We start from the raw sequence: 27291 nt of genomic DNA, 5'->3' as shown, positions 1-27291 counted from the left end.
TTCCCTGGCAACAATCCACCTTTTCTAGGTGGCAACCTCCCCTTTTTTAGGCAGAGGCTGGAGCAGAGGAAAAGGGGGAAGAAGAGGGACACACAAACAAGTGCAGTGGCAGGATCAGCAGACATACAGTGTGGAAACGAGGAGCCAAACCAGAGGAAAGAAGAACTAGGAATTAATCTGTCACACAGGAACCTGACTGAAATTGAGAAGTCAGTCATGGAAAAAGGGTTAGGATATGTCCCCAGCCCTAGAATTGACAGATTCAGGGATCATTGTGAGGTACACAATTTCTTTCGCAAGATTCGCCTCAAGGCATTCTTCCAAGGGAGAGACGAAACGCAACACACTGGGGAAGATACTGGGCTAAGGAACCCCTCCACTTTTACACCCAACAGTATGGTTCCACCAGAACTTCTAACCTTTGAACAGGCGGTCCTTAAGGACCTAGAATCTAGTACGAACCAAACACACTTTCATAACCTCTCAACGGCTGAGTCACTTGCAGCTAAATCCCTTGCAGATGATACTACAATCACCATAAAGCAGGCGGACAAGGGAGGGGCTACGGTTATTTTGTCCACTGCGGACTATGACCGGGAATGTCTGCTTCAACTCGATAACACGCTGCTGCTTTGGTTCCTGTGCTCTGGGGCTGACTCCGGGGCCATATCTGGCAGCATCCTGGTGTGATCGTTGTCCCAGGAAGTACCTTCTGCCTCCGCACGCATCTTTTGCCCCGCACCTCACCCTGGTGGGACCACAAGTCCCAGGGTGCACCAGCCTCATTCTCCCACCGCTGCTCACGAAGGGCAGGGACCACCACCGCGCTCAAAGCGCTGCCTCGCTCCCCGCGGCGCGGGACGTTGCTGCTTTGGTTCCTGTGCTCTGGGGCTGACTCTGGGGGCATATATCTGGCAGCATCCTGGTGGGATCGTAGTCCCAGGAAGAACCTTCTGCCGCTGCACTCATCTTTTGCCCCGCACCTCACCCTGGTGGGACCACAAATCCCAGGGTGCACCGGCATCATTCTCCCGCTGCCGCTCACGAGGGGGAGGCACCACCACCACCACGCTCAAAGCACTGCCTCGCTCCCCGCGGCACGGTACGCGCGCTGGCTGCGCCTGGGCCATGGGCGGGCCCGTCCTGCGCCCGTCGGTGTCAGGAAAAGGCAGGGCAGGGCCACCTCCCTTGGCCTACGAATCCTCGCCTAGTGACCCTGGTAAGACTGTCTTGAGACTTCTTTGAATGAAGCCATTTTTACCTGGCGCATAGAACTCTTATTGTAGCTGTGTTGGCCCCTCCCCGTATTTTTAGCAGGACTTGGTGGCGGACTAAGAGCGCATGCAACCTAGTGCCCTTTAGCACAAACCATTCGAACTGTTCCACTTCAGGACGTTTTTAACTGTGACACAACTCACATGCATAGTCTGACCCTTCATTATTTTTATCCTGCGTCTTAATGTCTTTTACCTTGGCATATAGGGTGTGTAGCTATACTCACGTGTTTTAATTGACAAACATTGGTTCCGCGCCTTAGGGTGCCTAACGCTTTGTGTTTCCTTTTTGTTTTCCTTTTTTGTTGTTATCCAATTGAACATGGGTAGGCGCATATGTGTAGAAAAAAAAGGGCCCCAGGTCCCTATCCCGCCCCCACTGCCTCAAACCTCAATAGATAGGATGCCTTAGAGGGCTATTGGGGTGGTCTCAACTGAAATAGAATTGACAGAGAGGCGTCTGTCTCGAACAACAGACTAATTTAGACCAGGGCTGGAACCACTTAATCTCCAACTAAGCAGCCCTGGTTCCTCATTGAGGCCAACAGAATCCCTGTATAGAACAATAGTCATCTTCACCGCAACAACTCCCAGTGAAGCCAACCACCTGCAAAGGTGGCACCATTACTTCTACCCTTAAGACTACTAAACGCAAGATCGGAAAGGCAACAGGAAATAAGAGAAGGAAAAACCCATTCCCAACTAACAGTGCTGAGGGAATCGCTTGTAGCGCAAGCATAATTGAATTCCCCACCAACCCGTTGATAGCCTCCGTCTGTCCTCCGTGGGCAAGGAACTTGATAGTGGAGCTAGAGAACCAGATGAGAGCCATTGTTAAGGAAGAACTTGCTCTCTTACTCAAGCATCAAAATGTAGGGCAACAGACTGGATTGAGCGGCAAGGGCAACCCCCCTGGCACAACTACCATTGTCTTGGGGAAGAGGCAAGATTGTAGCTCACAGACCGATAGTATACCCAATTCTTCCACTTCCAAAAAGGGGTCTACGTTGGTTTCAATCTCTGCTGCACTACCAAGCAATGGAAGGGCAGAGGCTCCTATTGCCTTGCCGACTGCCAATCCCCGACGCACTCTGAAACATCTGGCATTTACCCCCCCACACGAGCCTAGGGCAATCTCCTGCCCCGCTCCACCTGGAGAGGACTTCCATAGAAGAGGGCCTACCCACACAGTGCAGAGGGGAGGCAGGGAACGGTTATACCCAGCAGAGGCTGAGGGCACCGGTCCAGCAACACCGATGACACCGACCATAAATCTACCCCCTGACTCACTTCCCTATGTCATCATTCTAACAGGGGTTCCTAAGATCAACCATGGGCAGACAGAATCGCAGTTAGAGCTCAGGAACAAGTGTCTTTTTTGGCTAACCAGGCACAAGCAGTTCTCCTACGACAGGGCTGGGGAAATTCTAATGGTCCGAAGAGTGGGATGGGTGGGCAACAATCCAAATACAATTCAGGGAGATTGTATAGTTATTAGTTTCAGCAATCCCCTAACCGTACAAAACATTGCTGGCCAGTTTTTTAGTACTCATGTACCGCTTACTAGGGTCTGCGCCCACACCTTGGACTTTTTCTACCCAGGCAATCGTACCATGCCCTGGACTCTACTCTCTAGGGCCCCAATCCATAGATTCCAGCCATTTAAAAACGTAGGCCAACCCCTTAGACCTCTTTTTAATATTCCATTAGCAAATGGATATGAGCCCCTTGAGGAAGTGGAAGTGGATTGACTGGGTCTGCAAGGGGGCCTCAACCCCATTATAGGGACGGGGGGTCAAATGAAGGCAGCAGGGGCGAATCCTAGTGGGCCACGGATACAGTACACCCTCAGTAGTGAAGACCTTGACCCAGGGGCACAGTTACCCTCACATCCTGGAGGAGACCTTGATCCTCAAGAGTTAGGCCCAGCCTTGCCCAATCATCCAGCTGCTACTCTTATGGATAATGTAATTCCCTGAACAGAGGAACACAACTTTATCTCGTTGGCACGCCCAGCCATCACTAGTAGTTGTACCTACATTAGGCAGTATGCCTATGGCGGTATTACCTCCTCTGGCCATAAGCTAAGGATTTTATCCTGGAACGTCGCTGGAATTAAAAACAAGCTCCACTTCCCTGATTGGGGAAAGTTTGTGGGCTCTCACGATGTCTGTATGTTCCAGGAGACCTGGGCAAGAGAGGATATAGAAAGAGAAGGGTTCGCAACCTTTAACGTGCAGGCCACCTCAGGGGGAAGGGGCAGACCCTTGGGAGGCCTATGCACTTGGGTCGCTACCCATCTGGATTGCACGGCAGTCCAGCTGAGTACCTCATCTAATGATTTGCAGTGTATCGTACTCACTTTCCCCTCCAATCTGAAACTCGCACTCATCAACATTTATTCCCGACCCGTAAACCTTACCCAGGAATCCCTGACTATAGAACTACTCAACTCTTTTATTGACACAGTACCCCTGAATGCCAGACTGATTCTTGGGGTGGACTTTAACTGCCAATTTGAGCCCCTGGCTGCCCCTACAGTGAAGAGGATAGCCTCTGATCAATCCCTGACCCACAAGTTCCACCGGTAAAGGCCTGGACTCCTCTGGTGCTCCAGATCAATGCAGCAATCCTAACCCACTCCTTGAGGGCCTGTAATGGCCGTACCAAGTCTGATCAGCCTGGGAAGCTAACTTTTAACACAATAGGACAATCCTCCCTGCTGGACTATATTTTAGTGGAGATCAGCATGTGGCAGTGGGTGGTAGACTTCACTGTCATACCAAGATTTGACAGCGACCATAATGCTCTGACACTGGATCTTGAGCCTCCAGAAATCTATAATCCTATGTCTACTGCCACCTCTGCTAGTACCAACCTAATACTCCCCAATAACAGAAGGAAAATCAGGTGGGGAAAGTTCAAACAGTCTCCAGACAAGGAGGCCGAATTGTATTCTAAAATCATCTCGCCCTTAATGGAAATGGAGTTGGCTGCTGTAACACTTGCCACTCCACTCACCATCAGTAGACTAGAGGCACTCCATTAAGAACTGACAACTAGCCTGACCAACATCTTCAACCCCATGACGAGCCCCAAGCCCACTAAGGGTGTTAAGCAAACCTGGTATAACCACTCCTGCCGTAAGGCAAAGGGCGCCCTCATAGTTGCTATAAAGCTAAAGGATAGATCCTTAATAAAACAAAGCAGGGCTCAGTATAGAAACTGTACCAAGCTGGCCAACAAGAACTGGGAGCTTGAAAGGTGGGAAGACATTAAGGCAGCTCTTCATAGCAGGGACGTGAAGAGGTGCTGGTCTTTAGTCAGCGCAGATGGTTGCACAGAGCACCCAGCGATAGAGCCAAACATCCCTGCAGCAGCATGGAAACAGCATTTCCAAGCCCTCTACACAACTGAGGAACCCACAGAGCCCAAAGGTGTATTGGTTCCAGCAATCCCAGAGAACCCTAGCGAAGAACCTCACTGGATCACCTTAAAAGAAGTCAGAAACGCAATTAGGAAGCTCCCTCTAGGTAAGGCCCCCGGTTTAGATAAGATCCCCGGGGACCTATTCAGGGAGGAACCTAACATCTGGGGACCCTATCTCTGGGCAATATTTAACGCTATAATGCTAGGCATGAAGATCCCGGACATGTGGCTAGGTGCCGAAATCTTCCCAGTGTTCAAGAAAGGCTCACCTTTCTTGCCCTCCAACTACAGGCCAGTAAGCCTCATAGACGTCACCCAGAAACTGTTCGCCAGGATCCTCCTTGAGCGACTCCATTTTTGGATGGAAGGCCATGAAGTCTTGAGTCCGTATCAGGCTGGCTTTAGGAAGAATACCTCCACCATCGATCAGCTCTTCAGGCTCCAAATTTCATATTGGAAGACGGTGTCAATTGAGGGATATTCGTCGACCTTAAATCGGCTTTCGATCTGGTCCCCTGAATTAAATTGTGGGAGGTTTTGGAGCAGCTGGGTATTCCGCCTTACTTGCTGTCGTTATTCATGCGTTTACACTCAGGAAATTTTGCCCAAGTCAGGCATCAGAAATCTGGAGAACTCACCCCCCGTTTCCCAGTGAACAGAGGAGTGAGACAGGGGTGTGTGCTGGCTCCCACTTTGTTTTGTCTTTTTATCAACGCCTTCCTGCCTCAATTAAACGAGGTGGCGGACAACGATGCCCCGAAGCTGGAGCAAGGCAGGGTGCCAGCAATGATTTTTGCAGAGGACACCCTGCTCTTGTCTAAATCTCCCATGGGCATCCAAAGGATCCTAGATAGTTTCTCTATTCTGTAACAACCGAGGGCTAGAGATCAATACTGTGAAGACTAAATTTATTGGTTTTTAATCCAGCCAAAACATCTCGCCCAAATCCCTCCCTAAATGGTACTCCCTTAGAGCGGGTGACTGTCGTCGAATACCTTGGCGTTATGTTGTCTGAAACATTTGATTGGGGCCCACAACTAGCCAAGGCAGGCTTGAGGCTAGCGCAGCTGGCGGGGGAATCACCAAATCCTATAGGAACTCCTCATACAAATCGCCAGGTCATGTAGTTGAAATTTACAAAGTGCAAGTGAGAAGTTCTGCAATGTATTGGGCTGAACTATGGGGCCACCGCCCTTCTGGCGGTTTGGCCAAAACAGAAAAACAATTTGAGAAAGCTCCCGGACTTACCGCCTAGCACTCCCCTCCTCCCTCTGTGTCTGGACCTAGGAGTCAGATTGATTGCAGAAGAGATAGGTCTAAGACCACTGATCTTCTGGGGCAGACTGTGGGCAACTCCTGATCTAGCATTTTACCGAAATGAACTTAAGGGGGACTTAGGTTTACCGGGGGTGGGAAAACTGTCCTGGTTTAAGTAAATCAATCAAAGAAACCTATGTCAGAATAGGGTTGCCCAACCTGTGGACCAACCCGGAGGTTGTGTCCCCAACATCATCACGATTACAACTTGTCAGAGCCTATAGGGCACACAAATTAGCCGATCTGCAAGTGAACACCAAACTCGGGCACAGCTGAACTTCTTAACATAAAAACCGAGTACCTCTTTGAGTCTTTTCTGGACGACATACAGCCTCCCATGGCTAGGAGGCTGTATGTCCAGTTCAGAACAGGGACACTCCCGGTCAATGCTTTAGTGATCAAATGGTCAAACGATCCCTCTGGGTTGTCCTGCCTGCAACTGCCCTGATGAGACCGTTACCCACGTTCTTGTCTTTTGCCAAGGCTATAAATCTGCCAGACGGCATTGGCTTATTCCATTATGCAGAAACCAGGGATGCATACAGTGTCTGGAGGCGTATAGAATGTTAAGATCTGATAGGTACCCCCCCCCCCCCCATAGTTTTTGCTGTGTCTCGCCTCCTTAATTCCATGTGGCACAGTCGCAGGGCCTTTCAATTCATTTCAGCAATTGTAAAAAACTTTTTCCGCATTTTTGTTCTTTCTAGCCTTCAAATTTTAATAGTTTTTATCTGGTTTTAATTATTCTCGCTTTTAATTGGCATAAAGACCTTGGACATAATAAAATGTCTTTTTGGGATGTATTGCAATAGCTAAATAATGAACTGTCAAACTCTGTTTATCAATGTTAAATTGTATATGAACTTCTACTTATTATGGCCTTTTATGACCGAAATAAAGTTTGTTGAATGGAATGGATAACACCAAATACTACACCCCCATTGCTACAAACCAAACAAATAAGCTAGCCACTAAGATCGCAACAATGGTGTTTGAGGCTGAAACTAACGGGTGGATCAGTAAGAAGTAAGCAGATTTCCTCATTGCTAAAGATCCTAAAACTCCCTACTTTTACTGCCTAACCAAGATCCACAAAGGGGTTACACCGGTACCGGGGAGACCCATTGTATCAGGCATAGGTTCAGTACTTGAACCTTTGTCCAAATTCAGTGACTACTTTCTACAACCCTTAGTTAAACAGACCCCTTCTTATGTGCGGGACACAACTGACATCCTATGCACAATACAAGACTTGCAGGACAATGCAGACTGACCTACTAGTCACATTGGACGTCAAAGCTCTCTATACCAACATCCCCCAGAGAGCTTCCTTAGACGTAATTGAGGCAGAACTACACAGAGGGGAATGGAATTCACCTACACCAATCCCATTTGTAATGGAATGCACCACCCAGGCACTAACTGAGAACTTTTTTGAGTTCAAAAACCAGATCTACCATCAGTGCCAGGGTACTTCGATGGGGAGCACCTTCGCCCCCAGTGTAGCCTGCCTCTACATGGCAGCCTTCGAAGAGAGGATCATCTTTCATGTTGACAATTCTTACCTCAGAAATCTGAGGTTATGGAAGAGATTTATAGACGATATCCTCATCTTTTGGAAGGGTGACCGCAAAACGCGTGAAAGCTTCTGCCAGTGGATCAATGCACAGAACCGATACCTGAAATCTACCAGAACAATATCGGACACTGATATACATTTTCTGTATCTCAGGATCTCATTAGCTAACAACCATCGGAGCACGACACTTTTTAGGAAGCCCACAGACAGGAACAGTCTATTATTATATGACAGCCACCACCCACATGCCCTGAAAGATAACTTACCAGTCGGACAATTCCTACGTATTCGGAGGAATTGTAGTAATATCAATGACTACAGAGCAGAATCAAAAACCCTGGCCAACAACCTGAGAGAAAGACATTACCCTGAACACCTCATTCAGAAATCCATGAAAAGGGCGAGAAACAACAACCGGGAGGCACTATTAGAAACAGTGCAAAAAGGACACGAAGATATCTTGACATGTGTCACCTCCTTCACCCCTAACTCGAGCCAAATGAAAAAGGTCATAAATAGACACTGGGGGATCTTGAATACAGGCACACTACAACTACCTAAACCCAGATTTGCCTACAAATGCACTAGGAATCTTAAAGATATCCTTGTGAACACACGACCCAAGACCCAACAGATTGCTCACCAATGTCCACTGTGGGGTCTCGCACCTGTACAGGGTCACTTCCCTTGCGGCACATGTTCAGTATGTCGCCAGACCACATCCACTAAAGAAATTGTGTTCTCGGACACATTTACATGGCACTTCACAAAACACATGACCTGCAACACGACACAATGCATATATATGATCATATGCCCTTGCCAACTTAGGTATATAGGCATGACGATGAGAGCTGTTTAAGACCAGAATCACAGAACATAAAAGCAACATCCGGTGCCAACGGACTACAACTAAAATGTGTGCGCATTTTAAGGAACGTGACCACCCCCCAGACACCATCAGATGGGTGATACTCAAAACTCATCAATGCATCACCCCGAGATCACTCTTCAAGATTGAGCAAAGATAGATACAACGTTTGTCCACTGACAGACATGGGTTGAACGATGACATACTTTGGGTGCAGTTGAGCCAAGTACTTCTTGGGTTTGACATTTATACCTTTCAATAGGGTTTCCTGATTCCTGCTCGTAGCACCCCCGGAATGGATTGACAACATCCTGAACACATTCGTTCCACATACTGACTAAAATGACCATAAGATGATTACACCTTGACTGTTACATTTGTGTATTTACTCTGTTATACCCTGTGAATTGTCACGCCATAATAGAGCGAGCGCTGCTTAGATAATACAGCATGACGACCACACTAGCATCTCCATTCTGATATACCACATGCCAGAGTAGAATGAACACGTCATTGCAACTACATAAACTTCGGCGAGGCGGCAGTTCAGGCCACCACACACCAGAGTAGAGTGAGCGCTTCATTCAGCACCAGATCCCAGGCGCTCCGACGATGCGAGGTATAGTTTCACATACCTTACGTGCTGCTTCTGGCTAGTCTACTTCCGGTTGCCACAACTCATTAGGGTTATCGCACCATGCGTGCTACTTCCTGTTTTCCAGCTCCTGCCCCCCCTGGGACGTCCAGGCGGGTATATCTCCACGTTTGTGAGAGAGAACCTCACCTTCCCGGACCGGCGGCAGGGGTAGGTGACCAGGCGCAGTGACGCTGAATTTAAGGTGAGTGTGATTGCTCCCAACCGCAATGGCTGAAATCTTTTCCGCCACGGAACTAGTGAGATCCATTGGGGTTTCCGTGGTAACATTTGGCACGCCTAACGGACCAGCCGACCCTTGGCTTTAGCATTACAACGGCCCTCGGTGTACACACAGGGATTGGGACTGAGTGGCTGAGGCGGAGCGGCCATCCAAACACCGCTTTCTGGATTGCGAGTGTTTGGAGGCTGCCGCCCTTAGTCCAATACGCCATTTCCGCACTTCTACACCGGGTAACAAAACATCTCTGCCAAAGAGCCCCAACATTGGGTGCTCGTCGGGTATTGCAGCGCTGACCCGACGAGGAGCAGTCCCGATGATGAAGCATGACACCTAGCTGGCTGGGTGTGTGAGGGTTTTAGTTCCGAAAGGAGGAATCCCCCCCCTTCTTGCTGATTCACTTTCTTTGGAGTATAATCTGCTCCCTAGTGAACCAGTGCACCTCTTATTTCTCTGTTCTCGCCCTTTGGGTGTTTTACCTAGGAACTGCGTACCCTTGTTTCCATGTATTTATCTGTAAAAATCAGTAGGAACAGAAAGCTAGGAGTCTTAATTATGAGACAGTTAAAATGCGGTCTCCTTTCAAATTAGTATTTTCAATTTCCTCTCTATAGTGTCTCGCGCTTATATTCACACATTTCTTACCAATCCTTCCAGTTTTTCAATTTTTTCCATTTGGAAACTGAAATTGAATTGGAATGCTTCATCCTAGTTGTGAAGAGCACCTTTTTCCTATTTCTAAACAATGAAATAAAAAAGAATTGGAAAAAAGTATATTCAGCGAATGCTGCCATGCTAAAAAAAAAGGTTAGAACAGGGAAGAATTTCTTTTTGTTAAAAGGCTTCTGGAAGCTACATAAACACAAGGATATTTAAGAGCAGATTTATCAAAATGTCATGCAATGCAGCGCAACAAGGCATCTTGCTGCGCTGGTTGACAGGGAGAAGGTAGGAATGAGTCATATTTAACATTATATGGTGCATTCCTTTAGTCTCCTAATGCTGGCGCACTATGTGCTGCCTAGCGCCAACGCAGGCAACCCTGCACTATTGTGCAAGGGTGCCTGCGTTCCACGCAGGTTTGGTTTTGTGCCGGAAGGGACACCTCCCTGCACAAAAACAATCTTCTTAAGCTTTTACCTCTTTCTAAGTGTGCTGCACAATGCAGCACAGGTAAAAAGAGGAAAAAGCGAGGAGAAAAAAACCCATTTCTCATCAATACAACTCCTCTGGGAAGGTATAGCATTTTAATAAACTTTTTATTGTATAGAAAGTTTGGCACAAGCTTAGCAAACAGTACATAAAGACAGTATATCCAGACATCTTTGTTTTTCCAGTCAACGGCACAGTGACTTTACAGGCATCACAACTGTGGACAACTTCCCATCCCTCAAATTCCATCCTCTCTATCACTCCCGTCTTCAGAATCCCCCTCCGCCCGCATCTCAGGAGGCTCGCAGATATATCCCCTGAATTTGTTCCACACCCCCCAGACTCTGCTCCATTTCTTCGGACATCCTCTATGGATGAAAACTGCCCTCTCGACCATCATAGCAGTGTCTAGATCTCCACACCATGCAGCGAGCGTTGGTGACTCTATCGCGCCCCATTTCTGTGCGATGTTGCGCTTCTCTACCAGTATCCCCAGCGTGGCCCATTCCTGCAGTGGGCGCGTGAGGTCGTTTGGTTCCCACACATTTAGCAAGCATCTCCTGGGTTCCGGCGTCAACGACACCTCCACCGCCTGTGATATGGTCCTCATTACTTTCACCCAGTATTCCCTGATCTTAGCACACTCCCACACAGTATGAAAGAATGTGCCTACCTCCCCACAACGTCTCAAGCAGTATGGGTGCGGCGCCGACCCTATTGTGTGGAGAGTTTGTCTCGTGTAGTAGGTTCTGTGTATGATTTTAAGTTGTACTAATTTAAGTTTGGAGGGTATTCCCACCTCCCGCGGTGATGCCAACGCCTCCCGCCATTCGAATTCGTCAAAGTGTCCCAGATCCCGGGACCACCTCTCCCTGAGCGCTACATGTGGGTTGGATAAATTGTTTATTAATTTACGGTAGGTTAAGGAGGTCGCCGGCTTTGGTATGTAGTCTGTCAGCAGCCTCTCCTCCAGGGGGGTGGCCTCCGGAACCTCAGTGCCGGACGGCAAGACCGCCTGCAATGCATGTTTGATTTGCAGGTATCGAAAAAGCTCTGATGGTGCTAAGTCATACTGCGTCCGAAGGCGCTCAAAGGGTATCACCTCCCCCTCGTGCCATAAGTCCCCCACCGTGGATATGCCAATGGCATCCCATTTGTCAAATCCTTTGCACTGTTTTAGGCCGCCCAAACGTTGTGTTTCCCATAAAGGGGTTAATTGGGTTATCTTTCCTTTCCAGCCCAGTTTGGCATGTGCCTCATACCATAGGTCGACCGTCTGTTTGGTGGGTCCAATCACCGCCGGTGATCGCCTTCTATTATATAGTGCAGAAATCATGCCCTCATTCCCTAGCCCATGCCTGTCTGCCTTGAAAGCAGGATCTGCCTGCGGGGCGTGTATCCATTGGTTGATTACTTTCAATTGGGCCGCCCAATAATATAGTTTTATGTCGGGGAGTGCAATGCCGCCATCGTACCACCCTTTAGTCAATTTGCGCTGCGCTGTGCGTGCCGGTTTGTTCCCCCATAACAGTCCGGAGACCTGGGTCGTTATCTTTTTGAAATAGTCAGCTGGCACGGGGTAAGGTGTATTTTCCAGGGCGTACAGGAACCGAGGCAGCGCCATCATTTTAAATAGCGCCACCTTCCCTAGCAGTGTCAAAGGCAATGTCCCCCAGTGAGTTGCATCCCTCTTTAAGCGCTCCAGGGGGGGCAATAGATTTCTTTTTAGAAAGTCACCCGGATCAGCCGTGACATACACACCCAGATACTTAAAGGTGTCACCAGTGATCTGCAGAGGACAGTCCCTTGGGAGTTGTGGTGGTGGGCCCCGAAGCACAAAGAGTACCGACTTGGACCAGTTTATTGTATATCCAGACGCTCGACCGAACTGTTCACATATATTCAGTAGCACCAGAATGGATCGCCTGGGTGAAGTCAAATACAATAGGACATCGTCTGCGTACAATGAGATGCGGTCTTCCCAGCTGTCCATCCACCTAAGACCTCGGATCATTGGCTCCCATCTGACCCATGCCGCTAACGGCTCCAGGACAAGGGCAAATAATAACGGTGACAGGGGGCAGCCCTGACGCGTGCCCCGGGACAGCGGGAAGTCATGGGATATGTGACCATGCGCAGTCACGTGCGCCAGTGGTTTTGTGTATAAGAGACGCACCCATGCACAGAACTTTGGGCCAAAGCCCAAGTGCGTCAGCACCGTGAACAAGAAAGGCCACTCCACCATATCAAACGCCATACGGGTGTCCAGCGATAAAAGAACGGCTGGCTCTTGAAGATATGGTATGCGGGCTATCACTCCGTGCAGGCACCTCAGGTTCAGTGCCGTATTTCTATTGGGCATAAAGCCGGACTGGTCCGGGTGAATTAAGGTTGTGAGGTGCGGGGTCAGCCTGATCGCGAGGAGCTTTGCAAGAATTTTGGCCTCTGCGTTGATTAGGGAAATGGGGCAGTAGGAGGTGCAGTCCTCTGGGGGCTTCCCGGGCTTTGGGATCACCACCGCCGTGTCCAAACGCTGATCCGGCGGGAGCTCACCCATTTGCAAGCAATCGCGGTACATATTGAACAGATACGGGGCCACCTTCCCCGCCAGCCTTTTATAAAGCTCCACGGGTATACCATTTGGCCCTAACGCTTTTCCAGATTGCAGGTTACCAATTGCCACCTGCAACTCATCAGTGGTAAGGTCCGCCTCTAGTGTAAGGGCCACCTCTGGTGTTAGCTTGGGCATTGCTATATCTTTTATATAGGTCAACACCTCTTCCACGGACATCTCGGAGAGTGATGTGTAAACCTGTCGAAAGTGCTGCGCTAACATTTGCACTATAGCGCACGGATCAGTCACTGTTCGGGTATCCCTTGTGCTAAGCTGCGCTATCCACTTTCGGTCTCGTTCCCGTTTATTGAGCCATGCCAGGAGCTTTCCGGCTTTATCGCCGGTCTCATATACCTTGTGTCCCGTGGCCGTGAGTCGGAGACGAGTCCTTTCTGCGAGATATTCCTTATGCCGCTTTTGTTGTAGCTGCAAGTGCCGGGCTGTGGCCGGAGTTGGGTTGTGCGAGTGCTGGGTGTCAGCTTTCTGCAATTCTAATTCAATGGTAGTGAGCTCTTGCTCCCGTTCATGTCCCGTGATAGCGGCAATGGCCTGCCCCCTCAGCACGGTCTTGTATGCTTCCCACAGGTAGGTCGGGGATTGGACCGACGCGACATTTTCTTGGAAGAAATGGCGCGTTGTAATGACCATAGTTTTCAGGATCTTGGGGACCTTCAGGTATCCTGGGAGTATGGGGAAAATTCTCTGCCGTCCCTTTTGACAATAGGTACAAGTTAAAAGGACTGGGGAGTGGTCCGCTATGCACCGAGGTCTAATTTCAATCTTGTCCACCTTCTTCAAACTATCTGGGGATGCAAGAAAGTAGTCTATTCTGGATAAGCTGTTATGCACACCAGAGTGAAAAGTGAATTGACGCGCCGTGGGGTGGCGGTACCGCCACACGTCCGCCAACCCCAATGCATCCAGAAAGCTCCCCAGCTGCGATACCCCCCGAGTTTGCTCCCTTGCAGGGTGTCTGTCTAATGTCCCATCTATCGTGGCATTGAAGTCCTCCCCTATTAGTAACTCTCCTATCGGAAGGTCAAGAAGGAACTCGCTGAGTGCCAGGAGTGTGACTGCATGTAATGCTGGGGGAATGTAAACTGACACTATATTGATATGGTGCTCTTCCCACTGACCAACAATAGCTGCAAAGCGACCACCCCTGTCCGTTGCCGTTCTGTGTATTATGAGTGGTGACTGTTTTCTGTTTTCGCACTAAAATACCCACTCCTCTGGAGGCAGTTGTGAATTCTGAGTGGACTGCCATCCTGAACCCCCCACCTGTCCATTGCCCGACAAGCGGTACCAGTGAGGTGCGTCTACTGTAACATGACCACCGCCGGGAAGCAGCGCTTAAGATATTGTAGGACTAACCCTCTTTTAATTTTGTCCCCCAGTCCATGCACGTTCCACGTCACCAGCGACAAGGTGGCCATCTGTGTGCTGGGGACGTGCCCTCGCTCAGAGGTCCATGAATCTGGCGCCGCCATTGCTGATATCGTGTGTATGGAGGGTATCAAGCTTATGTGGACCGTGCCGCTGCCACCCTGTGTCTTGGAAAGTGTTGCCTACTTGTGCCTGTGTGGTGCATACTAACAACACAACTCGTAACCAGAACAACAAGTCCCTTCCCTCCACCCCCCTCCCTGCCTCCCTCCTCAGCGGATTTAAAACTACCCGCCACCCCAACATTGCAGAGCGCTTAGTACCCAATCCCTATAACAGTACTTGCGGTTCGGGGGTAAGAGATCCGGGGAACATCGCAGTCTCCGCCTCCTTGAAGTATACTGTTCATTTGAGGTTCGCCGCCGCCTCTTAGCTAGGCCCCCGGCCACCGGCCCAAGCCCATCCCCCTGCTGTCAAAGGCAGTCCCGGCAGACGTGGCCGCCCGGCTGAGCTTCGCTGTGTCCCTTAGTGTTAGCCCTTGGGGACCTCCCGGAAGGCCAGTTGTGTCAATCAGTTCATTGTCCCTTATGATCAGTCTTTAGCCTCCGGTCCAGGTGCGCTGTCTTCGTCCTGTTCCTGACTGCTCTCCTCGGGATGCCTCTCCGTCATCCGCAGTTGCTGGCATCTCCCAGATGGTCCGGATCCGTCCCTTCGTCGCCATCCCTCGAGCCACTCATGGGCCTCGTCCGGAGTGTCAAAAAACCAGGTCTTTCCCTCCGACACCACACGCAGTTTTGCCGGATATAGCATGGAGTAGGGAACTTCTCTGCGCCAAAGCTCTTTTTTAACCTCTAGGAAGCTCCTATGGCGCTTGGGGACTGCCGCTGTGTAGTCCGGGAAGAAGTAGACCACGAGTTCTGGATGCGAAGTGGTGGGGCCACTCTTGCTGCTTGCAGTATTGCATCCCGGTCGCGGAAATTGAATAACCGGGCCAGGATTGGTCTAGGAGGTGCTCCAGGTTTAGGCCTGCCGCCCGGCACCCTGTTTGCCCTTTCCACTGAGAAATAGGCCGAAAGCCCCCTTGGCTGGAGTCTTGTTTTTATCAGTTCCTCGACATAAAGGTCCATGGCCGGGCCTCCTTCGCTTTCGGGTACACCCGTAAGGCGGACATTGTTGCGACGGGAACGCCCCTCCTGGTCATCCAACTTCGCCGCCATTAGCTTGTTTTCAGTCTCAAGGAGGCTAACTTTTTTAATTAACGTGGCCGTGTCACCTACCAGGGTTTTCGTTACCTGTTCAACCTCCGTGACTCTAGCAGACATTTTCTGGAAGTCGGCTCGTAGCAAGGAGACATCTGTGGAGATGGTGCCCACAGTTGACTTTACATCGGCCAGAGCGGCCATTATGTCTTCCAACGTCAATTTTGCAGTCTTTTCTGCCTCCGGGTCTCTATCTGGCACCTCTCTGCGGTCCGCTGAGTCTTTCGCATAGGCGTACTTGTCCAGCCTGGCCTGGGAGGCCGTACGTTGGCCCTTGCCCCCCATTTATGCCTGGATTACTCTGCGCCAGCCGGTAATCGCCGCCGCCAGCCGTTGGAGCTTACCTCCACACGCGGCCTGTCGGTTTTCCCGCCGCGCAAGTTTCTATATGGGGATGGGGTCCGGTGTCCAAAGTTATCGATTTACTTTAGAAAATGCTATCCACGTGGGGGGCACTCCACCCGACCTGGTGACCCCCGTTAGCCAATCAGGGCGCCCCGACAGCCAAGACTCCATCCGTAGTGATTAGGCGTGGTGGAACCAGGGTTCTTCGGCCTGAACCGCAGCACGCTCCGCGTGCCAATTCAGCCAGCACACGCCGAGGCCAACGCCGGGTCCCCAAGTCGTGGCGACTGTAGCTCTATTTGACCCCCAGGGTTGCCCTCAGTGTCCCCGGTGTCTCTCAGCAAGGTCCACGGTGCCCAGGCCGGGGCCCTTAGAAAAGGTCCGGGGGAGGCGGGGGCCGGGTTTCCCGCTATGTCCACCGGACCCTGTTCCGCCGTAGGTGGGTGTCCTCACTCGTTTCTCCCACACCCTGCCTCTTTCAGTTTCAGAGTCCACCCGGGGCCCGATTCAACCCCTGATCTGCCCTCACTCACCGACCTGTCCTCTCACACCGTGGGGCACCGCAGCAGCAGGTCACACGACCATCCTTTAGTCGGAGCTTCTCAGGGCTCACCTCCTCACCGGACCTGCAGGATCTAGCGCCGCGGGCGTTTCTCCCTCAGCCGCGTCTGTATACTGCCTCCCAAGAGGGGGGGGGAGGGGGGAGAGCCGGCACTGTCTAGCACAAGCCCCGCCCGCCCCCGTCCCCCGCCGATGTTAATGCAGCTGCCGGGCACACTCCCGCAGCCGAGGGCCGCGCGCCTCTCGCCGGGTCTATGATTCAGGGCAGTCCCCGGCTTCAGTTCTTCCGATATGCCGCACCGCCGCACCCGGTCCCTCTGGCGTCCTAGGCGGCACAGGCACCCAGGAATCAGACCGATCGGCGCACCGGCGATTCCGGTCGTTGCTGGTCGCCTTCAAGGTCCGATTTTGTCCCAGATAATGTGCGGATGGTGAGGGGAGTCTACCTCGTCCCCGGAGCTATTCTATTCCGCAGCCATCTTTAGACAGCGGCAAGCCACGCCCCCAAGGCATAGCATTTTGACGTATTCCCAGATCTACCACTCAGGGTAAATCTGGGAATGCACCAAAATCCACAGGTAGATGCGTGCAACCCTCCACGCTCCACCCATGGAATGCCTCCCTGCGGCAGGATAATGCAAGGCAGCGACTTGAGCTACCTTACATTACTCCAAGGATTTACCAAGCCACGCAGGGCCTCATTCTAGGTTTTGCTTCCCCTTGCGTGGTTTGGTAAGTCTGTCTAGGTTTTGCGTCCCCTTGTATAGCTTTGTAAATCTCATTCTAGGTTTTGCATCCCCTCGCATGGCTTCATAAATCTCATTGTAGGTTTTGCGTCCCATTGCATGGGTTCATAAATCTCATTCTAGGTTTTGCGTCCCCTTGTGTGGCTTGGTAAATCTCATTCTATGTTTTACGTCCCCTTGCATGGCTTGGTAAATCTCATTCTAGGTTTTACGTCCCCTTGCGTGATTTGGTAAGTCTCATTCTAGGTTTTACGTCCCCTTGCATGGCTTCGTATATCTCATTCTAGGTTTTGCGTCCCCTTGCATGGCTTTGTAAATCTCATTCTAGGTTTTGCATCCCCTTGTGTGGCTTGGTAAGTCTCATTCTAAGTTTTACGTCCCCGTGCGTGGTTTGGTAAGTCTCATTCTAGGATTTGCGCTCCCTTGCATGGTTCGGTACTTCTCAGTCTAGGTTTTGCGTCCCCTTGCGTGGTTCAGTAAATCTCATTCTAGGTTTTGCGTCCCCTTGCGTGGTTCGGTAAATCTCATTCTAGGTTTTACATCCCCTTGCATGGTTTGCTAAGTCTCATTCTAGGTTTTGCGTCCCCTTGCGTGGTTCGGTACTTCTCATTCTAGGTTTTGCGTCCCCTTGCGTGGTTCAGTAAATCTCATTCTAGGTTTTGCGTCCCCTTGCGTGGTTCGGTAAATCTCATTCTAGGTTTTACATCTCCTTGCGTGGTTTGGTAAGTCTCATTCTAGGTTTTGCGTCCCCTTGCGTGGTTCGGTACTTCTCATTCTAGGTTTTGCATCCCCTTGTGTGGCTTTGTAAATCTCATTCTAGGTTTTGCATCCCTTTGCGTGGCTTGGCAGACCTTATTCTAGGTTGTGCGTCCCCTTGCTTGGTTCGCTAAATCTCATTCTAGGTTTTGCATCCCATTGCGTGGCTTGGCAGATCTTATTCTAGGTTGTGCGTCCCCTTGCGTGGTTCGCTAAATCTCATTCTAGGTTTCGCTTCTCATTGCATGGCTTAGCAGATCCTATTCTAGGTTTTGTGTCCCCTTTCGTGATGCAAGGGCAACGCAAAACCTTTGCTAAATGCGCTCCTCTATGTTAAATAATTAAGTGAAGATCCCCTGGATGGATATGTAGTATTATGAAGAAGTAAATTCTGTATTTATTTTTTATCTTTCTAAGAATGAGAATTCGAATGCCCTGGAAACCAGAAGCATAAGGCACAACTCCAGCAATTTCAGAGACTACCTGAAAGAGTTTTTCGTTAACTTTATCTAACAAATTTTCCACTGATTTGTGGAATGCAGTGGAACTATTGGGACAAGAGGGAGCACCAGACCCACTCACAGATGCTGGATGTTGATCTTACGCTAACGACCACAGCCTGTACCAGGGTTTATGGAACCCTAGGCAAAGTCATATTTTGCTCCCAGTCACATGAAAATTGGGCTATTTTTGACAATTCAGGAGGAATTCCGAAATCCTTACCTGTAGGCACCCTACCCTGTGCGGCCATCTAGACCTGCCTTACATTGGCAGCAGTCCTTCTATTGATCATTTTGGCATGCTGGTAGACACAGGCCCCTGCTGTAAGGAGCTCTGGTTTGACGGTGCTGCTCACTGATTGAATAACTGGACTCCAATCAGAGCACTAAATTCAACCTTGGCATAACACTGCAAAAAACAAAAGACCACTGAAAAAGTTTCTCCTTCTAGTGACTTCTATCCTATTTTTATGAGAATTTGACTCTGGAATGTGTGCACCATTCATTGATATATAACGACAAAACATGGTTCACAATTTTTTGCTTAAGTCTTGGAAGCATTTCGCAAGCGCTTGTGTTAGTTACTGTTAATGGTTGAACAGGGGCGGCTCTAGGCTCATGGTGGCCCTGTGCAGGGACCGTAGGTAGGGGGCCCCGGAAGAGGGGTCCAGGCGGGGCGGAGCTCAGGAAGGTGTTTTAATAAAACATCCAGAAAAGGCGTTAGATGACCAGTACCTGCGGCTGCTCCTACCCTTCCGAATTTGTCTCAGAACGATAACATTTAGGAGGAGGAGGGCATTGTGACACACGACGTGAGGGACTGGCACAGACGGCTGCCGGGCCATGACAGGGGGGCCCCGGACCCACAGCCCCCTCACAGAGAAAGAATATGTGGCTCTTTGCCCGGAAACAGTAATATCGATACCATATCGAATATGGGGCCATATGTAGGTAAAATACATTTACCGATTCTTAAATACCGAATTTTACCGATTCGGTATTTATGAATCGGTAAATGTAATCTAGGTAAAAAAATACCGAATCGGTAAGTGTCGGTATTTTAGAATCGGTATTTACCGATTCGGTAATGGCAACTGGCTTCCCATTCATTCCTATGGGCCTGGAGGCCCATAGGAATGAATGGGAAGCCAGTTGCCATTACCGAATCAGTAAATACCGATTCGGTAATGGGGGAGGCATCATCATGGGTGGCAGGGTGTCACATTGACACCCTGTTGCACCCCTGATTCGTCCATGTGTGCACATGTGGGGCATGTATGTCTGCCACATTGCACACTTCAAAGTGCACAAAAATGCTTTTGTACACCTATTCGTCATTTACCACCAACTTTTAGTTGGTGGTAAATAACGAATCCCCACACCCACAACACACTCCCCCTACATCTCATTTCAGGATTCGGTATTTACCGAATCGGTAAAATTACCGATTCGGTAATTTTACCGATTCGGTAAATTACCGAATCCTGAAATGATCCCCCTACATAGCAAAAGCCTAAATACCGGTCGGTAACGGTATATTTACCGAAAATCGTCCGTTACCGACCGGTATTAGACTTCCTACATATGGCCCATGGTGTCTTACGCATGGCCATGTCCGTTGCAGACACTGCATAGCCGCCTCATGACACAAGCGTTTAACTTTTGCCCAAATTTGCCGCTGCGTTTTGCCTCTGTGCATCACACTCCTCCGTCCATCACGCTCCTCTGTCTATCACGCTCCTCTGTCCATCACGCTCCTCTGTGCATCACACTCCTCTGTCCATCAGACTCCTCTGTCCATCAGGCTCCTCTGTCCATCAGGCTCCTCTGTCCATCACGCTCCTCCGTCCATCACGCTCCTCCGCGCACCACACTCCTCCGCGCACCACACTCCTCCGTGCACCACACTCCTCCGCGCACCACACTCCTCCGCGCACCACACTCCTCCGCGCACCACACTCCTCCGCGCACCACACTCCTCCGCGCACCACACTCCTCCGCGCACCACACTCCTCCGCGCACCACACTCCTCCGTGCACCACACTCCTCCGCGCACCACACTCTTCTCTGCATCACACTCTTCTCTGCATCACACTCCTCCGCGCATCACACTCCTCCACGCATCACACTCCGCCGCCCATCACACTCCTCCGTCCATCACACTCCTCCGTCCATCACACTCCTCCGTCCATCACACTCCTCCGTCCATCACACTCCTCCGTCCATCACACTCCTCCGTCCATCACGCTCCTCCGTCCATCACGCTCCTCCGTGCATCACGCTCCTCCGTCCATCACGCTCCTCCGTCCATCACGCTCCTCTGTCCATCGCGCTCCTCTGTCCCTCACGCTCCTCTGTCCCTCACGCTCCTCTGCCTATCACACTCCTCTGTCCATCACAGTGCTCTGTCCATCACACTCCTCTGCACTTAATAACAGACTCTGCTCCAACCCTAAGAGACCAACATTTCACGTTGGATCATTCAGTAAAATATCATTACACTGTCTTACATTTTTTAGATGAATGTTTTTATTCTTGTAAGACTGGTTTATTTAGACCAGAAATTAATATTAAATACAAGAAACAACACATACACAAGCTGTCCTGAAATGTGCTGATTTTTAGGCTACAGTAGTGGAAGCGGATGTAAAACATTGTTAGAATCATTTAGTTTTGGCCTACAGGAAGTTTTTGCTCGGATATTTTAGGGGTTTCCAATGGACTGGCGCATAAAACAATTGCATTTCCTGAATGATGCATCCTGATTTGCGTCCGCTCCCGATCCTCCCGAATGTGGCCACATTCGGGAGGATCGGGAGCGGACGCATAGGACTCAGGAGCAATCCAATACATGTCACAATGTGACAAAATATTCGGATTCCCTCCGCCCCTTCCCCCATGGCACAAGTAGTCCATATAATTAGGGCTTCACCATTGGAAGCAATCTAGGAAGTGAAGTGTGACCTACGCCACACCCACACAGTGGTAACATCTTACCAACGATTGGTAAGAACGGAGCCCCCCCCCTGATATTACTAGGTCCTGATGAATGCCATGGACCCAACTGGGCCGCTTAGGCAGAAACATGTCGACCATTCACAAGACGGTTAGGGGACACTAAATAACCCAATCACCGTCACATATTTTTTAATATCATATAGTTTTCAGTCACATTAAAAACACTCCTGATTACTATAATGATTTTTAACCTCATTCACAATTTCACGGGCCCCCACTTAGTTATTTTGAAGTGCATCCTTGTCGTCCAGTGTATGCCCGCCCTCTATCAAACGAAGGTTTTAGAGGGCGAGGACTGGTCAATGATGAAGCATGACACCAGGTGGTGTGTGAGACCAGTCCGTAACTTTTTGTGAGATACCCACACTTCCGACGTTCTTGTAACTCGTTTGGGTTATCACACTAGGAGCAGCTCTTTTGTGGTAAACATATAACATTGGAGGCTGCTAGCTCCTGGAACCCCATGCCTCTGGTTCCCTCCTCCACACATACAGTGGAGTTCTTTTTGTGATTAAAAAAGTTTTATGCTCCAACAGGGACTGGGAGCCTGTGCCTCAAAATATCTTCATGCAACAGCATGGAGATATCTAAGTGTGTATGTCCGTTTTGCCCTCCCAATACAGCTGGCCACACCGACATGCGCACTTGCAGTGCCATGTGCCCACCTGCTGCTGAACACTTCAGGATGGCCCTGCCCTCAAGCCTCGGCTCCCGGTATCATTTTTACAGTCATGTAAAATAAAATGATAATAAAGTCGTTTTAATAATTGCTTTATTATCATTTTTTTATTCATATTTTCATCTGCAGTGGGGCGACGCTCCTCCGCCATAACAAAGGGGCCGCCATCCCTTGAAGATGAAGTCATTTTTAGGGACAGAGCCATCTTTCAGTGACAGAGCTGTCCTTCTGTGACAGAGCTAGCATTGGGCAATAGAGCCTCCCCTTAATGACTGAGGCATCTTTAAGAGAAAGAGCCATCCCTCGGAGACAGTGCCTTCCTTCTAGGACAGAGGCATCCTTGAGAGACCGAGCCATCGTATGTGGCAGATGTATCCTTCTGTGACAGAGCCCTCCTTGAGCAAAAGAGCCATCCTTGGGTGACAGACCCATCCTTTGGTGATGGTGTTATTGTGCTATTGCAATGTTTCATTTGTGCGGCCATTCTTTTGGGTTGAGTACCATCTTTATAGCCATTTTTGTCTTGTCTTTTGTCTGTGTGAAACATTCTCACCCACAGTCTTCCTCTCCGACTCTTTTTTTGTTTTTTCCAGATCTGTGTTGGGGTCAGCAAGGCGGAAGCTGACCGCTACATCAAGGTGGCAAGTGGGAAGAAGAAGGGCTTGGTCCCCACAGATGTCCTCACTGAGATCTGAAGACAGCTCCGAGATGAAGAGCAGAAATGTGAAATCGCCCCCTTCGCATCGCGCTGAATTTTACGTGCACAATATATTCTGTGAGCCGCTTCCCTGTGCTAGGAACATCACCTGCGCCGTCTGCGCTGTACAAGAAGGGTCCTTTGGGGGGAGAGGTTGTGGGACCAGAAGGACTTTGGAGACTTCGAGGGGTGAGGAGATGTAGGGCTTCCCCTCCTGCCCGATGGAGACAGTGTGAGCTAGTGCTCTTTTCACACTTTTTATCTGTGGGAGGGACTCCTAGTTTGCAATTGAACAGCCTGCATCCCCTGTCTAGCGAGGATCTAAACTAGGGAATTGTGAGGAAGCCACCCAAGTGACTCTGCCGGAGACAGAAGATCAGGAGATGAACCTCAAGTTGCCTTCACTTGCTTTGGCTGCGATCCGGGATTGGAGACATGGCGAAAAATCTCTCTCCATCTGCACCAAGCTGCTATGTCTTCCTATGAACAAATATTGGCTCCTGGGCCTGAGGCCTCAGGACCTCAGAGTGTGCTGACCACACACCTGCGTTGGAAGATCATAGGTCTTTGCTGAGCTAGCAATGACAGGAACGTTTAAAGTTGGATAAGTGCTGTGTGGATCTGTGACGGGGAATCTGGTGTGCACCTGAAACACTCAGGGCATGCCCGGCGGGGCCTGATCGGGACGTCCAACAAGATTAGAATAATAGAGGCATAAACTGTAGCAATGGGCACTATAGCACCGTGGCATTGTTGAACTGGAGACCTCGAACCCAACCCCTTCACTCTTAGTGGCATCAGGGCACACATGCAGGGATGTCCTAGCATGTGGTGTGGTTGGACTGGAGCTCAGCCTCCTCTCACAGTAGCACAGGCCCACTCTTCCCTGAAGAAGACCTCCGGTGGCCAGTAACTTTGTGTTTTGAGTCATTTGTCAAGTGTTTGCCTCTGTTGTGCATTTTACCTTCAGCTTACTTCCAAAAACTTTCTGCGATGGAACGATTGTGTCAACTTCATGCCAGCCAGTGCTGGACCTGTGCAAGATGCGTTGGGGGGGGCGGGGCTTGTTTATGTACAGGTCTCAGAAACTAGAGCCCTCTGAGTATCCGAAGCTTACTGAATCAATTTCCATCCTCTAGGGTTCAAAGATTTATGAAAAGCAAGATATCATTGGTAGAACTAATGCATGTCACCATGTAACAGTATCCTTTTCCACGTGGATAAAGCACCATAAACCACGGACCAATCACAAGGTAGCTTTGACATTGGGTGATGCCATCACAATGTTTCCAGGTGCATTGTAAAGGACAGAGATGATTAACTTTCCAAGTCACGCTCCATAGCCTGAAGCACTACTGAATGATCAGGGCTCTGCTCGGATTTATTTGCATGATCCTTGCACATGTTGCACCGTGATATTAGTGTGCATTTGTGCACAAGCAGCATTGTTAAAAAAAAAAAAAAAGCTTTGTCTTCCATAAGCACTCACCGATTCCTATTGATGCGCTTATTTCTGCTCATGATTCCTGATTTGTGCTTGGAAATGATAATTCAACCAGCCAACCTTACCAAACTGTGCCCAATATACACTGCCAGGTTATGGTGACGTCACAATTACCCAGTATTTATAAAAGTCCATTTAAAACCTTGTGACCATTGGTGGAGGGACGCCCACTTCTCCTGAAAGGAGCTTTACTGATTGGCTGCCGATTGCCTTGATTTCGTACATTGACCAAATCTAAATGAAATGGATGAAAAAAGGCTAACCTGATGGTGGGTAAATGCGCCCTGCACTCCCTCAAACTCACTACACTTTGTGAGTGAGAAGTGCATTCTGGGTCACTTGAATTATGCACCTTCCCACTGTACAACACTCTTTTGCTTTGCAGCTAGGTTGGTGTTTTGTAAATATCTAATACAAAACATATATATGTGTGTGTGGACTTGTAGCCCCTTTCGCGGTCTTGCTCCAAAAATCAGCCCTTGTTTTTTTCTGCTCCTGTTATGATTGCGTGGTTGATTAGGATAAGTGGGACACCCTGAGAGAGGAGCTAATTCCTTACCCTTCAACCCCACTGAAGATCGGATACCACATCTCTGTTGCTGTTATCCAGAAGGAACTCAAGTGGTGCTCATTGGTAAAAGTTCGACTGGAGGTATGAAGGAGGAAGTGATGTTGGAGGCGGTAGCCACCTCGATGAGGCAAGAAGTTCCTGCTGAGGGCTCTTTGTGCCCCATGTAGTATGAAATATAACGATTTGGGACTAATTTGAACCCATAGCATGCTGCCCCATACTGTAGCAGACCCCCACGTCTGCCCATGACATCTGTGTTATTGTCAGACCGTTTCGTTACCTTAGGAAATATTAAAGGCACAGTGGATCACAGGAAGACCACACAGGCTAACATTTTGTCCAGCAGTCCTTTCCCTCGGGGTACATGTAAGATATATACATGTTTTGGATGAGAGAACTATCCTTCAGATCACATACAGAATATTTACACAACTGGCTGAAAGTGTGGTATCTTTTGTGATGGATGTGAACAGCACAGCCAGCTATCACTCAACAGCTTCTGTAGTGACGTGTGTGCAGCAGAGATAGGCATTAGTGCTTAAAATCGGCAGGTACTGTCAGGTACTTACAATTCTTAGGGCCCGATTTAGAGCTTGGCACACAAACATGACGGAATATCCAGCTCACCAAACCACAGGTCCACCCGCCTCTCTGAGAGACTGGCGAACACAATGTTTTCCGTTGGTGGACCCCCCTTGGGTCAGTTGATGGAATACTTCCTCCAACGGCCCGATGAAGTAGGGTTCCCCGGAAGAAGGACATTACACCACCTGCCCTGTTTAAAGTGGAGGCGGCTCGCATAGGGCGTGCTGCTGGGCAGGGGAGAGCCAGGGTGGGGGTATTAGCAAACTCGGACATACGACGGAACGGAGGAAAGTAATTATTACGTTCCTCCATTACGTCGTATGTCCAAGTTTACTACCCCCACCCTGCCCATCCCCACCCCGCCCAACTCCGCAGCACGCCCTATGCGAGCAGCCACTGTAGTAATGCCTTTTTTTCCTGCCCGTCACTGCAAGGAAAACATTTGGCAGTGAAGGACAGGAAAAAACACAAGAATATCCTCTAAACCATGGGAGGAAATTTTGGGAGTTTCTGAAAAGCAGACGATGTAAAAGTTTGGTGGAGGGCCATTAAAATAAAAAACGTCAGCGGACGTCCACTAAACTTTTAGTACCTTTGCAGGAACCACCTTAATAGCAGTTCCCTTAAGGATACAGAGATGACCGATGGTCCAGCAGTCACTCCTAATTTTGGCGAACACCGTACCATCGAGATGGTGGAGGTAATACTCCGTCTGTCATACCCTAAATCAGGGCCTCCGTTTACGTAAGGGAGCTGCCAGCATGTCTCAGCAAAGGTGCATTACCTCTACGTCCCTCGCCCTCGACCCAGTCATCACTAATGAGGTATCCACAAGACAGGAAACAAAACAGGAAACGCTTTTTAGGCTCCACCCACCCTCCCGTCAGGGGCTATAAGAACCCAGCCAACCAAAAGCACATCCTGTTTTGTTTCCTGTCGGTGGACCTGACGGGGACACTGGGGTAGGTGCCGGGCACTTACCTGCTTCGTGGTGTCTTGTGGTGTCCTCCTCTGCTGGGCTTTGGGGGCGCTGCTGGACCTCCGTGGGACTTCGTTGAGTCGGGCTGCGGGGCTTCCTGGACTCTGCAGGTTCCTGGTTGCTGGTCCTGCTGGGCTGTGCTGGCTTCCTGGGTGCCTGTTCCGCTGGTCACGTGAGTTTCTCCTTGCCTTTGCGGATCGCCTGAGTGTCTCTGTGTGTTCCATGGGGCCGGGCGCTCCGTCGGCTTTCCTTCCCTGCATTTTGTGTGTAGCGCCCGGGGTGGGGTCCGGGCGCTCCATTCTCCGCTGCATTTCTGGGGCACTCGGGTTGGGGTGCCGAGTGCTCCGATTTTCTGTGGCGGTGTTGGCTACGCCCGGGTGAGCTCCGGTGGCGCTGCTCACCTTGGTCCTGGGAGCACTCGGGTTGGGGACCGAGTGCTCCTTCGTTTTCCGGCACTGTCGGCAGCGCCCGGGTGGGCTCCGGTTGCGCTGCTCGTCTCCGGCCAGGGAGCGCTCGGGTTGGGGGCCGAGTGCTCCTTCGTTTTCCGGCAGTTTGGACAGCGCCCGGGTGGGCTCCGGTTCCGCTGTTTTTTTT

At 50.0% G+C, this 27291-nt stretch overlaps 1 protein-coding gene across 2 annotated transcripts in view; it reads left to right on the top strand.

The window, feature by feature from the left end:
• The window catches only part of STAC2 (SH3 and cysteine rich domain 2), a 442182-nt gene extending 417659 nt beyond the window's left edge, over nucleotides 1-24523 (top strand). For both annotated transcript variants that reach the window (XM_085640309.1, XM_085640308.1), the window contains one exon: nucleotides 22955-24523. In XM_085640309.1, coding sequence (XP_085496435.1) covers nucleotides 22955-23056 — 102 coding nt within the window. In that variant the 3' untranslated portion in view covers nucleotides 23057-24523. The remainder of the gene's footprint in view (nucleotides 1-22954) is intronic.
• Nucleotides 24524-27291: the final 2768 nt, after the last annotated feature.

The sequence above is a fragment of the Triturus cristatus genome, unplaced genomic scaffold, assembly GCF_964204655.1.
Source record: "Triturus cristatus unplaced genomic scaffold, aTriCri1.1 SCAFFOLD_137, whole genome shotgun sequence".
In the NCBI taxonomy this organism is placed as follows: Eukaryota; Metazoa; Chordata; class Amphibia; order Caudata; family Salamandridae; genus Triturus; species Triturus cristatus.
Note: the sequence above shows the minus strand (reverse complement) of the source record. Positions and strands in the feature narration are given on the sequence as shown.